This window comes from Sphaeramia orbicularis, chromosome 6 (genome assembly GCF_902148855.1).
Source record: "Sphaeramia orbicularis chromosome 6, fSphaOr1.1, whole genome shotgun sequence".
NCBI classification, from domain to species: Eukaryota; Metazoa; Chordata; class Actinopteri; order Kurtiformes; family Apogonidae; genus Sphaeramia; species Sphaeramia orbicularis.
This window is the reverse complement of record NC_043962.1, coordinates 47915384-47929114: the sequence shown is the minus strand read 5'-3', so window position 1 is coordinate 47929114 and position 13731 is coordinate 47915384. Positions and strand designations below refer to the sequence as shown.

The 13731-nt window shown below is 38.5% G+C and overlaps 1 protein-coding gene across 2 annotated transcripts in view; it reads left to right on the top strand.

Moving 5' to 3' along the window:
- Positions 1-13731, top strand: part of LOC115421534 (PDZ domain-containing RING finger protein 4) — a 175020-nt gene that overhangs the window by 136915 nt on the left and 24374 nt on the right. For both annotated transcript variants that reach the window (XM_030137459.1, XM_030137460.1), the window contains one exon: positions 11409-11662. In XM_030137459.1, the coding sequence (XP_029993319.1) occupies positions 11409-11662 (254 nt within the window). The remainder of the gene's footprint in view (positions 1-11408; positions 11663-13731) is intronic.

Sequence of the window (13731 nt, the reverse complement as noted above, 5' to 3'; positions counted from 1 at the left end):
AATCTTGAAGGTGCTCTCATCTGTGTCCCATCTTATCGTTTATCCTCCAGGTATAAGGACAACTAAGAAAGAGCGAACATGCAGGGGCTTAGCTCGGCTCCTCAGGCGTCTGCTCTGTCGGTGCTGTTGTCTCATCGACTGCTGCCTCCCATCAATATCTCCAAAGACCGAGGGCAGAATGTAGTGACAGTGGTAGTAAAGAGGGGTCGGTTTATCTGTTAGGTGTCAACTTTAGCCACATCTGATGCTGTTTCATCTGAGTTTCTGTAGCAGGAGGCACAGACACTGCCAGCAGCTTGCAGGGAATTACTGATAGAAGTGATTGATGTACTTCTTCGGCAAGGAGAAACGGCAGCCTGAGGCAGAAGACACTAATAGTCCATTAGCTTTTTATGCTTTCAAATTAACTGCATACATTACATTATGGTGCACATGTAGCACTTTGAATCTTAATGAAATGTTTTTGTTTTCAGTTTAAGGAGTTAATGCTGTGCACATGGAGAAAACGTTTGTCTGTACTTGAATCCTGGTTGAGTAAGAAAGGAGCAAAAATGATGAAACAAGGTCGTTCTTTCTACTTCAACTGCACTGACAAGTAAACTTGGCTTTCAGCGACTTAAAAAGGGCATCAGAGGCTTTTATTTAACCAGCGCAGGTAACCTTGGGTTTTGTGCTCAACATCTGTAAATGCAGCGAGCCTCTCCTTTCCACACAGTCTGTCTCTCCTGTATGCTGTCACCTGCTGGTTTGAGTGGCAGCCTGTGGGGTGTTAAGTGTGCACAGGCAGATGGAGAAAGTGTAACATGTAGGTCATACAGCCTCAGGAGTGTAGTATTTAGAGATGTTGATTACACGCCTGTTTCATCTCATCTTTTGGGAGCAGGAAACATGACCCCAGAGTGTTAGGGTCCAGTCATCTGTGTGCGAGGCGGTCTGATAAAACGCTGGATGCAGCTGAGGAGTGGTGACAGCACCAGAGGAGGTGACGATAGAGTAGATCAGAACAAAGGGAGCTACAGCTGGATACTGGAGATAGAAGGGTAGAAGCACACGCTGCATCTGGTCAGTCATCACAACTGAGTGCTGATGCAGGGAAAAAAGACTTTTCTACAACTTACATTAATGTGCTTATGTCAATCCAGTATGTCAGTGTTTCTCTGTTTCTGAAAACTGTCAAATTGGCAAAAGAGAGACTGTTCTAAATGTTTCACTACATTTTGGAGATGCAATACAAGAATTTTCCTGAGCTTAAATATCTGATTATGGTGGATATATTTGAGTAAAAATGATCCATCATGTAAAAAAAATGATATTAAATTGGCAGAAATTCAAAGCTGGTGCCAATTTTAACAACTGTCAAACATGGCTGAAGTATTATGTTTGAATATTTTGAGGATAACTTTGCAAAACATGATTACTGCAATAGCTTCAGTCCTGCAGCATTCTCAGCAGACACGTCTTATTCATCTGTTTTATTTATAGATAAAACAGCCCTGAAGGATTTTATGTTGGCATGATTGTTCTTGATTTACAGAAAGGTTTTGATGAAGTAAGTTTCCATGCACACATACTTACATTCCAGTATTATTCTGAATATGACAGGTGTCATTTAAACTGTATATTGCACTTGGATATTCTGAATTAGGCTTTATTCTCAACTAGAGCAAGACAGCTCATTTAGAAAATGCATCTAATTTAATCTAATTTTAATTACAGCCACTGGTGTTAAGATCACTGGGTGCTCAAAACATGTCCACATTTCTGGGACAAACAAACTTACTGTTGAACATTATGACAGAGGAGATTAACACGTTTATAGATATGAGCAAATATCAAAAACTGACCTTTTTTGGTAAGGTGTTTGAAAGAACATGTAGACAGGAATATTGAAGGAATATTCATTTTTCTTTGGCCATGTAAATAGTTTATTCAGAATATTGTCTTATCAGAATTATAGGGAAAAAATTAAATTAATGTGCTTGTCATCATAGTACAGTAAATCAGTTTGGTCTTTACCTTACTTACAAACTGAGATGCTGAAGAGCTACTTCAGAAAAAAGGGATTACACAAGTCTAACTGTGAACCTCTTATTTTTTTTTACATACTTATTCCTAGACACTGATATTATGTATAACATCAGTAAAATTCAGTATCGTTTTAGAAGTGAGACAGAACTTATGCATTTTAGAGAATAGTCTTCAGAGATGAAACTGTATCACCACCATGTCTCAGTTTACACCAGACTGTGAATTCTGTGAATTTGTGGTTCCAAGAGTATAATACATGAGTAGCAAACTTCCACACAACTTTTTCTCATCTTCGTTGATGTAATGTCATTTTAACTATATGTGTTCTGCCTGGTACAGTGAATTGTCAACTAAGTCTCAGAACTATGGCGGTGCAAAATATTATTATTCCATGTTTAATAAATGCATCCCCTCAAACACACTTCCTCTGCTGTAAAGAGTTTCAAACAGGATCAGTTTCTGCCAGTGCAGCTTCATGTCAAAGAGCAAAAGCTCACATGTACAGGGTTATTAATGGGTATGTTCTGAGCACAGTATAAATAAGAGAACCAGTGTGTCTTCACCTTAAGTTCCTCCAGTAAATAACGCTGCCAGATAATACTTTTTTGAAGTGGGGCTTTGTTGTAGAACAGCCTCCTGTTACACATTTATTTACTGCGACGGAGAGGAGGTTTCACTCAGGTCGAGACTTTTTAGCTGGAGAGGATTACTGTTTTATAAAATAAGCAGTCAAATACACATTTAACTGATGTTATAATTGTAGGAAATGCTTCAGTTTTATTCCGGCTATTAGGTTTGGAAAATTAGCATTTCTACCATTTTTTAGGTTTAGGTTCTTGGAACAATGCTGAAAATAGGAGACGATATGGGAGGACTTAGCTCTGTTAGTGGTCATAAGAAAATAATAATTAAAAAAAAAAAAAAAAAGCACCTCAAGTCACCTAGATTTGTTAGGTTTATGGGCTCTTTACTAAGCTTGATCTTCAGGGATTGGATTTATTTAGGTATTTATTGCTTGACTATGATGTTCAGTTCAACAGTTTTCTTGTCAGGTCCAAAGTAATAAAACAGTGCAATGACATTTTGCTGTTAGAAACAATTGTCATCATATTAGTCTTTAAGAACCCTTTATCAGTTGGAATGTTTCACACTAATGTATTATACTTTCTCTCTTCTAACCAAACACCAGGCATCTTATTAATGTCCAAAATATGGTAAAAGTTATGATTAATTGCATGAACTCTTATGATTCTTGGAGAGCTAGTTTATTTCTTACAGGACTTACAGCTGACTGCTTGTCATTCGTTGTTACAGTTCACAGATCATCTATCCCTTCTCTAGCTAGTTTATTGTCTGTTATTTTTCCAGTTGACTCAACTCAGCAATCCAGAGGAGGGCAGTGAGACAGGAGTGCTGCTCACTGCAGAGTGACTGCTGCAATCTGCCATATTCACCTGAACTGCAGCTGCTATTACTGCAGCTCCAACAATACTGTATTGTTCTCAAAGCCTGTCTGCCAGCAAATTCATTTTGCATTTTCATTATAAAAAGTGTACACAAGTCAGAATGGTCACAGTCAGTAGAGAAGTGGCAGAAAATAGTCCCTGAGGTATTTCCAAATACTTTAAATATGAGATCAGTTGTGGCTATGACTGCTACCTCATCATCACAGTAAGAAAATGGCTTGGGCTCCTCTTTACACCCAAATGTCTCATTTCAATAATAAGTGTCGGAATAAAATACGGGCCAAGGTCCGCGACGGTACAGCCCTTATGACTACATAAATCACTCCCAGACAGTCAACGTTACTGTCTGTGGGACTCGAGCAACGCTCCAATGACATGAAACTAAGGGAGAGAGGGACGTAGAGCGAGAGATAGAGAGAGATACAGAGAGAGAGAGAGAGAGAGCACGTCACTGGGGAAATCTGACAATCCCTTCAACATCTCTACACGAACCGACATACAGGCGTGCTTTAACCCCTCCAACCACATAAAACACACTCCACAAGGCCCCTGGGCTATTTTTCACATTAAAGGCCCTACATACCGCTGCTGAGACTTTATACCCGCAGAACATTTGATGTATTCTGCCAATTTTCTTCTCTGAGCACCAATCTTGTGCAGAGTGCTCCCTTTATTGCACAACTCGTTCAATGTGTATCACCTCTTACAATCTGTTGTAAAATTCATTGTCTGGCGTTTTACATGTATTCAGTATCCAATCTCTTACTGTAATTATTCAGCGCAAGGACAACTTTTATCAAAGGACAAAGTCAAAGCCAATCTTTACCATGAACCCTTGAAGCATCCAATGTCAAAAGTGTCAAGCCACAAGGTTGGTGAATAAAGCAGCAGCTCATAAATGCAGCGCAATCATATACCACCAAGTTCCCTCTTTTACACTTTGCCTCATCTGTGACTGTGAGTCGCTGTGGTTGAATTGAATAAACTCCTATATGACTGTTTTATAAGAAGTAGTATTCAGAGGTCAGGACCACACCAGCTTCTGAATGGGTTGTGACATTTGCAGGTATTCTTTTAATGCTGTCTTCCTAAAATTTTGAGTCAGGATCCCAAATGTGTCACTGGTCTTTTTTTTGGGTTGCCCGATGACAGAAAGTCAAAATCTGATCTGCTGAGCTCGGATCTTGTATGCAGGTCTCTCTTTCTTTTTGTGCAAACCTGAACCTGAAAACTTAATGGAGAGATATGTTTCAGCAGTTCATAATGTATTTACTAAGGAAGGGAAAACAACAAATTTCTCATTCGGGGTTGAGGTATAAAAAGTTTGGGAAGTTTGCAGCTCTCCACCCACATACAGAGGGGAGTAGTGCATTTTCAGAGTTTGATGATGGTTGTTCATTCAGCAAATTTTTTTGGTAAAAGGGATAGTAATCATTGCTTAAATTCTGTTATTTCTGTTTTGTGTAACAGACTCACACTTAAGACACTAACAGATTGTAAGATTCTAGTTTATTGGCAGCCACACTGCACAACATGGATCTAATAACTTTGGGTCTGACATATGCATTGACTGTACGATAATGACACCTACTGAATCTACATCTGAAGTCAGTGTACAAAAATGCAGCATCATTACTGTGTCTGTGTGTGTCACAATACAAAACAAGTGAACTAAACCAGGAATTATGCTACAAACCAGTGTTGGGCAGTAGCTTCACTACTTGTAGCGAAGCTAGTAACTTACTACATTTCTCAGTAGCTTGGCGGTAATGTCACTATTTCCCGAGTCAAGTAACGTTTCAGTAGCTTAACTCTTTTATTGACCAAATAGCATGGTAACGACCACAGAAGCTATTTTTATATGCAGTGGAGAAGCAGTTTGTAGTCTAGAAAAATTCAATTATATCATGCACAACACAAGCACTCAAGATTGTTTGGAACAGGGCCACACACTCTGTCTGCATGGGACTCACTATAAACCAGGTGTTGGGCGTTGGCGTGGTTTACTGGAACGTCGTCATGCACATTCTTGGAAGCGCTGTGCTCGCGTTTAAGGACCGCGTAGCAGAATCTGGGCAGTGTTGGAGCTTTTCCCCACTTCCTTACTGATGTTCCCCTACCTCCTGCTGCGTCGTTGCTGTCAGTACCAGTGAGCAGACAGTGAATACAGGATGGAGCGGACCAGGTGCATCATGTGGGGCTGAGTTTCCATGGAGGAGTTGGAAATGAGACCTGCACCGCACACCTGGTATCACCCTGGAGCACCTGTCAGATGACGGCGTTCACTTCAGTGCAGAGGGAAACGGTGTTCTGCTGAACATCGGATGGTTGTTGGCTGAGGTGTGTGGACGTTGATCACCACAAGCTCTTTTCAGAGCCGCCAAACCCACAGTAAAGAGCATTACAGCCGGTTCCCCTCTGTTTCTGTGGTTAATGGCAGTGACACAAGCACCAAAGGAACCAGTTTGTCAGTGGTGTAGTGGTCCTGGAGAAGGGGGTAGACTCTCAATTTTTGCATTTTGTTTTAGTCCAGAAAAACGCCCTGTTTTTGAAACAGTGACATGTAAGACTACTCTAGTTTACCCAAAAACCTGTCAGTAGTATTTGGTCACTATTATAAAATTATCATGACCTGATTAGGAGCAGGTTGTAGGTAATAGGGGAGAGTGGGGTGATTTGTGCCAGGGGGGGAAGTACTGCCACCCCTTGTTTGTAGAAAACCATAAAAGAAATTGGTCATGTGACCAAGAACCATCCATTTTACTCATCCTACAAAGAAGAGAGACACATGGCATGAGAGGTAAGGACATTTTAGCTCACAAAACTGTTTTTAGCTGGGATAGGCTCCAGAGACCCCTGTGACTCTAGTGAGGACAAAGCGGGTTCAGATAATGAATGAATGTATATTGTACGCTTACATTTTATCACTAAAACTATATGACATTCTTAATTTTAGACCAAACCCATCATGGCATGCACTTGTAAACAGAAGACATGCAGGGCTGCAGCACTGACAAGTGGGATTTTAAGTAGTAGATCTAGACTGATCAATTAGAGCCTTTATGTTCACAGGACATTATTATGGTCCTTTTTGAAAAAATGTGGACCCTCATAATTTATACAATTTGCTTGACATAGGCATTGAACTATGCAGTCACGTAATGGTGTTTTTCTGGAGGGGAGTGATTTTTTAAATCATGGCTCTAAAAGGTCATGAACATTATGGCTTTCACATGTGTTAAAAATAAATTAATTACTGCTTCACAAAAGTTAGGTAGAATAGGCTATTAGAGCCTTTATGTTCATAGATCATTATTATCACTGCAGGTGATATCCATTCCAATGTCCAAATGTTTCCATTAGGACCATTTCCATATGCTTCATGCTGGTAAAATGATTGTGGTGATTTTCTTTAATGCACCAACATATGTTGAATGAAGTTCAGGAGGGATTCTAGGATCAGAGGTTTAGGGGTGCTGAGCACCCAGAGTGCTGGCTGGCCAAGCAAGAGAAATTTCACTGTTTAATACATTTTAATGCAATTTCAGACCATCATTCCCATATTTGTGAAAGAAAAGCGTAACATTTTTTGGGTATGAGAAACTCTGTGACTAAACCATCAAATCTGATAAAAGTCATTTAAATGCTGAGCCACAGTAAAAGAGGAATGGACTGCAATCATAAAAGAAATATACCCTAACCCAAATTTCTGGTGGAAGACAATCCTCCATTTTGATACAGCAGCTCCTCTACATATACATATACATATACATGTACATGTACATGTACATGTACATGTATATGTACATATACGCGAGAATGGGTTTAACTCCAGAGGAGTATTAGTGTCAGATCTACCAGATCTACTTCAAAACACTGTCTGCACATGACAATACATTCACTCTACAGGTTCTATCAGTGGAACATTTATAAATCTGTTGTATAAATGGACAGAAACCAACATATATGTGGAAGAACACACCATCATACGCCGTCAAAACATCACCAAACCAGCACTTTTGTCATTTGTTTACCAATTAATCTGATTAAAATACATAACATTTAGCACATTTCATCTCTGAGGCAGATAATTTCAAAAAAAAAAAAATAATAATAATAATGTAGACCAGTGTATATGTTAAGCATCTCTCTGCTCTCCTCTCTGTCTTTGAGCTTTAACCAAAAGGCAAATAACCAAACAATGTGTTTTATATCTAATAAGAGATATAAACTGTTACATTTATTCAACTTATAACATCATTGTAATAGAATATTTGGTTGTTGTGGAAAATGAAGTTACACAAGTTGATCTTACACTCTTACCTGAATCTGGCTCTTTTTTTTATTTTTTATTTGGAAATAAAACAACAAAAAAAAAAAACAATTGTATGTTCCTGTCTACACACACACACACACACACACACACACACACACACACACACACACACACACACACACACACACTAGGAGTTAATGGTCATCCAGTCAGTTATCCAGTCAGGTAAAGTCAGTATCACCTTGTCTTTAATCTGAACACATACACAGACACAACAGCAGCTTCTGTCAGTCCAGTTCAAACAGAGGACAGAGGTGGACTGAACCACATGGAACATTTCCTAGACGGAAAAAAACATCCGCTAACTCCCACCTAACAGCATAAACAGTGATCTACGTTTCAATGCAGCTAAAATTGGGACTGGTGATGATAATAATGTGTTGGTATTAAGTGGTAGAAGTAAACAAATGTCCTGGTTTACACCAGGTACTTCCACCACTACTGCACCCAACTCCAGAAGGCAGCGCCTGCACACTGCTCTGTACAGGTAGAGGCCAGAGTCCGAGTCAGGGAAAGGGAGGAGGGACGGAGTGGATCAAACCATTTTCGAGACTGGATGGGTGAGGGGTGCTGTATTTTTGTTGTTAAAATATTGCGTTTCAACCATGTACTGTATATGGTTTTGACATTTTTCTAGCATGTTAAGTATGGACATAAAGTACACAAGAAAAAAGAAAAATTTCAGCAACCTTAAAATATTTTAGGGTTGCTGGGAATCAAAAATGGGCTAAAAACGCCTAGGAGGGCATTTAAAATACTATGTAGCCATTAGTGCCCTGATTATGCATTGAATTATGTGATCGCACACTCACATTTTTCTGAAAGGGACCGAGTTTTATTCAGTTTTTAAGTGGCCTCTTATATATTACATATGACAGACAGCGTTCTATGTATGTCAATGGTCATCTATTGCCAAAGCCTTTTTGCCTGAAATGATTCACAAGTACCATATATTGTGTATTTAAGGTTTTTTTTTTGTGTATTCCCAAAAACTAGAAAATATGACTTATGTCAATAGTTTAATAGGGTGACGATATTTAAATAAACCTTAAATGAGTGATTTTTGTATTGAATTTGTCTTGCTTTTATATAGCATTACAGTTTATGAGATTAAAATGTTCTGTTTTACTTCAATAATCACTGGCACAATTTACCCCAATGTATTCTCCCCAAAGGCACAACTTAAAGGAGCTTCACATGTAGTGAGCTACTTCTGTGGTGTTTGTGTAACTTAGCTTGCTATTTGACTGGGTGGTAGCTTCTGTGCAGTGAAGCTTCTTTCATGGCAGAGTAACTGGTAGCTTAGCTCACTACATTTTCCAAGTAGCTTGCCCAACACTGATAACAACGTAATGTGTTCTTGTGATCTACTTGCGGCCAGCTCAGGAACATGTAGGTCCTGGAAAGGCCTCCTGATCCACAAACGTCGTGCATTGTTCTTAGGTTTTTTCTAAGACACTCATTAGTGCGTCCTGTGAAAGGAGGTTTTGTACTAGGTTCGTAGAAAATTTTGGACAGGATCACTCACCTGGCTATGAACTTAGGAACGGTCCGCAAACACTTCAGTGTTATAAGTCCGCCTTGAGAAGGCTGTACGAAATGGTCCATAAATCATTTGCATGGTGTTTGTAGCCGTTCGTAACAGCATTTGTGACTGAGGATTTAGTCTAAATCTAACTGAATAGAATCGAATGGACAGATTCTGATGCAACATGAAAATCACATCTAATGGAGGATTGAGTTCATGGTTCTTTCTTTTTACTACCTACTCCAGCTGCAATTATTAGATATATGCTGGACATACTACATCATATCATTGACCCGTGAACTCGATTTCCATGATCTGCTAGACTGTGACAGCTTCACACCTAGAAGATTAGGGTAGGAGTAGCCAGAGAGCATGATGGCTTCCATACTGTGCAATGTGAGCAGATGTAGTAAGACATCCTGGTATTTTTGGTGTACGGCATTTGACACGCATATACTGGGACATAGTAAAGCTTCTCCAGAATACTACAGTGGTATGAGTACTGCACAGTATTCCACACTAGATCTCCCAAGCCATATAATGTTTGCTTAGATAAATGATCTTACCGTCTGATCATGTATATTTCATACTCTAACAAAGACAAGTAACATGTAGGAACACGTAGCTGTTTCAAACATCCATGTTCAGCCTGGTTTAGTGCTGTCACTTTCTATTAATACTCTAGTGGTGCTTAAAACATGTTGAATGTTGAGTCATTCCTCAAAATACCCTGTCAAATTCTATGAGATGTGCTACTGAAAATGAAGCAGCATTGAATTAGCAGTGGAATATCAGGAGCTGAAAATATAACTGCTGCTGCCTTGGCTCTCCTCACTGTAGCAGTTCCCTGGTGGTTTCTATGTCTAATGTTCATTTAAAAGGCGTCACGTACACATACACAGAGTTGATTTTGTCATCTGCTCATGAATTTAGGTCATTTTGTTAGAGTCTGAAGTAGGCTATGTGTTTTAATGTCTGGCAGTTCATTGCATTTTAAAGGGAATTTATGATTTGAGTCCTAAAACAATGCTGCTGCTTGAGTTTCCCCATTTTTGCTGTAGTTTTCCACTGTTGCCTCTTTTGAATGAAAATGCTTTCATTTTCTTTTGTGGTTATCATTTGAATTCATTTCTGTTTGCTGTGCAAGCAAAATCCTCCACTCCAAAAATGTATTTAAATACAACTGCAATTGCAATTATAGTCTCTACCTTTTTTTTTCTTGTACTTTTGTGGTTATCTAAATTATAATCTCTGGCTTCAATGTTTATACCTAAGCACATTCTCTGAGGGATTCCGCAGTCATGATTTCTCTTCCATAGACATTACTGGTGCTAAATGAAGCAATGATTTTCTTTATATGTGCCAGCTGTAGTGCAAATGGATTTCAAACTACTAGAAAATCCAGTTCATTTTGTGGAGATCAGTTTGAAGATGGACCGAGTGAACAGGGGCCATTTGGGCTTTGATCTGACATTCTGATAATGTTGCATCAAACTATGTTTTTGTGTGTCTTTTCTCCAGTGTTATATTCATAAAGATTTCTTTTTGATCATCTGTCTTGAAAAGAAATGTAGGGGAAAAAACATTGCATTTTTAGATTTCTGTCTTATTGCATCCAGTCTAGTTCGGCTGTAGAAATGTAGTAGTAATGTAGGAAAATGGCCCTGAGGGCATGATGTTTATGCTGCATGTTCAGAGACCTGAAAGAAGCGGGAGATTTTCAGTAAATACAGAGTGACTATGTTCTATGTGCATTTATTAAAACCACACATGGATTTTTCCCAATACAAGCACAGTAATAAGACTAAGAGTAATATCATCAGTCTCTTGGCTGCAGTCTTATTTAGCCAGAAAACTCAAATTCTCTGGCTCTGCACACCAAAGTCTAGCTGAACTACTGAGATATGAGTATCCCTGAAGGAGCTCAGCTTACATGGAGTGCTTCTGTGGCATAAATCATCAAAACACGCCCAATGAATACAGCTCAAGTTTCGATAGCATGTATGACAGAAACACTAAGGTGTATTTCTGTGTTTCCCTTTCTTCATAGGTGAATGGGAGGGAGTTGTCCAAGACCAGCCATGATGAGACTGTGGAGGCCTTTCACACTGCCAAGGACCCCGTTGTGGTGCAGGTCATCAGGCGGACCCCCAGCGGCCGCCCCCATGGCCCCCCTCAGGAAATCCATGTGGTGGATGTGTGCACTCAGACCGACATCACCTTTGAACACATCATGGCGCTGGCAAAGCTCAGGCCTTCAACCCCCCCTGTGCCTGACGTCTGTCCATTTCTACTCTCTGACAGGTACATAGTCAATGAACATATTATACTCAAAACCCTTCAATTTACTTTGAATTACATTGGCTGTTTTCAATAATTACTTTACACTAAAAATACACTCAGCATTTTCAGTACATTTTGTCTTTCTCAAGGCTTATCCTGTTTATACAGTGGCCAAATGAATGCTGTGATAACAGCAATGTAATATAATTCAATTCATTTTGAGTTAATTTGATATTATGTGATAGATGATTTTTCACAGAATAGAGTTTGTTGTGGTGTCCTTGTTTTGACTTTGGCTGGGAGTGAAGATAATTAAGAAAAAAAAATCAAGTGGTGAGGGATGTTATTGAGCTGTGAAGCAGAAATATCAGTGTTTGCAGGATTAGCATTGCAAGTATGTGAGGCATCGGTAAAATATAAATGAATTTCCAACTCCACACACAGTTGATTCTGGGAAATAATATGGATTTATTTGATAAATGAGCTCCACACTGTCCTTCACATTTTAGTGCTCGTATTATTTGCAGCAACAGGACCCACCAAATTACTGAAGAGAAATAAAGGACAAACTAAATAGTCCTAATTAATATTAATACTGAATCTGTGGGTGAAGAGTGGGCAGAAGTTTAGTATTTGGTTTGGTAAAAAACATAAATTGCATTGTATCCCTGAATGCATGTTGGAAAAGCCAATGAAACCGATCAAGTTAGTAGCCATGTTTCTGACAACCATCAAACATAACTGATTAGCCAAAACTACTGAGTGTTTGACATATATGCAATGTAAATATGTTATTTGGACTTTTAATAAGGTTTAAACAAACCCCTCCACAACCCATAACTTTGTGTTCTGAGAACTTACAGACTAAAAGTTTGATCAAGAAAATAATTACTAAAATAATCGAAAATAAAACCAATACTTTATTAAATGTGTTTTCAATATATATATAAACATCTTTGTCTGTGTAGAAAATAAGAAAATAATGTTCAATCCTGTCTCTATTGATTTTGAGAAGCATCTCTTAAATAAGAGGGGATGAAAAGACATTTGAGTTTCGTTGTGTCTGTACAAAGTACTTCAAAGCAATGACATCTGTGGTCTAATCACATCTCAACTGGATGCTGGGTTGCGCAATACCTCAAAGACGTTTTTATTTTTGTGAGAGGAACACATAAAAAATATGGTAAAAAATTGAGAGTTTAAAGTATCAACAAGAGGTTTCCCTGGAAAACAACAAAAGAAACATGGTTCATTATTTCCTCTTCTGGTATTTTAGTTTATGTTGTGTTCATCTCAAAGGAGGAATAAACTGTAAGCAGAAAAAGTTCAGCATAAGGAAATATCTGGGTTTCATCACTTGGGAATGAAACAGTAGGGATGCGCAAGTTGTATAATACCATACTGGGTAGACACGTTCGATACAGAGCATAATTAAATCCAACAACGATAAATAACAGGATTACACAGAAACTACTGCACTGATTTGCATGGAGCTTGGTAGATGGACAAACAAAAGCGATGGATCCTGGAATATTTTAAAGCTTTTAACATTGTGACAGACCATTGGACTGAATTGTGCATTACCATCAACTGTGGGTCATTATGTGTTTTCTCATTGGCCTTTTTCACCAAATTAGTTCATGTTCTTGAACCACTTTTGTTCAGGATTGGTGCACTTCCACAGATTCTGAGTAGAACTGTTCTAATCAAGGCAGTGTAACAGGCAGTGGTGCAACAGAACTAATATAGTAACATATTACCCAATCCAGCTCCACTTTGTGACATTTTTTTTCAAGGTCAGGTTTATTTATATAGCACATTTAAAACAACGCAAAGTGCCTAGAGTGCTGTACAAATCTGCAGATTCAAATGCAAGATATATTAAAGACTAGTAAAATAAGAATAAACACAAGATATACTAAAACAGATTTAAAAAAAAAAACAAAAAAACAAACAAACAGATACACAGTAATAAGATAAAGCATCTAAAAACACAACCAGAAGGTAAAAGAAATAAAAGTCACACACTTATATTAAAATCCAGTGCAAATAGGTGCATCTTTAAAAGAGATTTAAAGTGCTCAATTGAC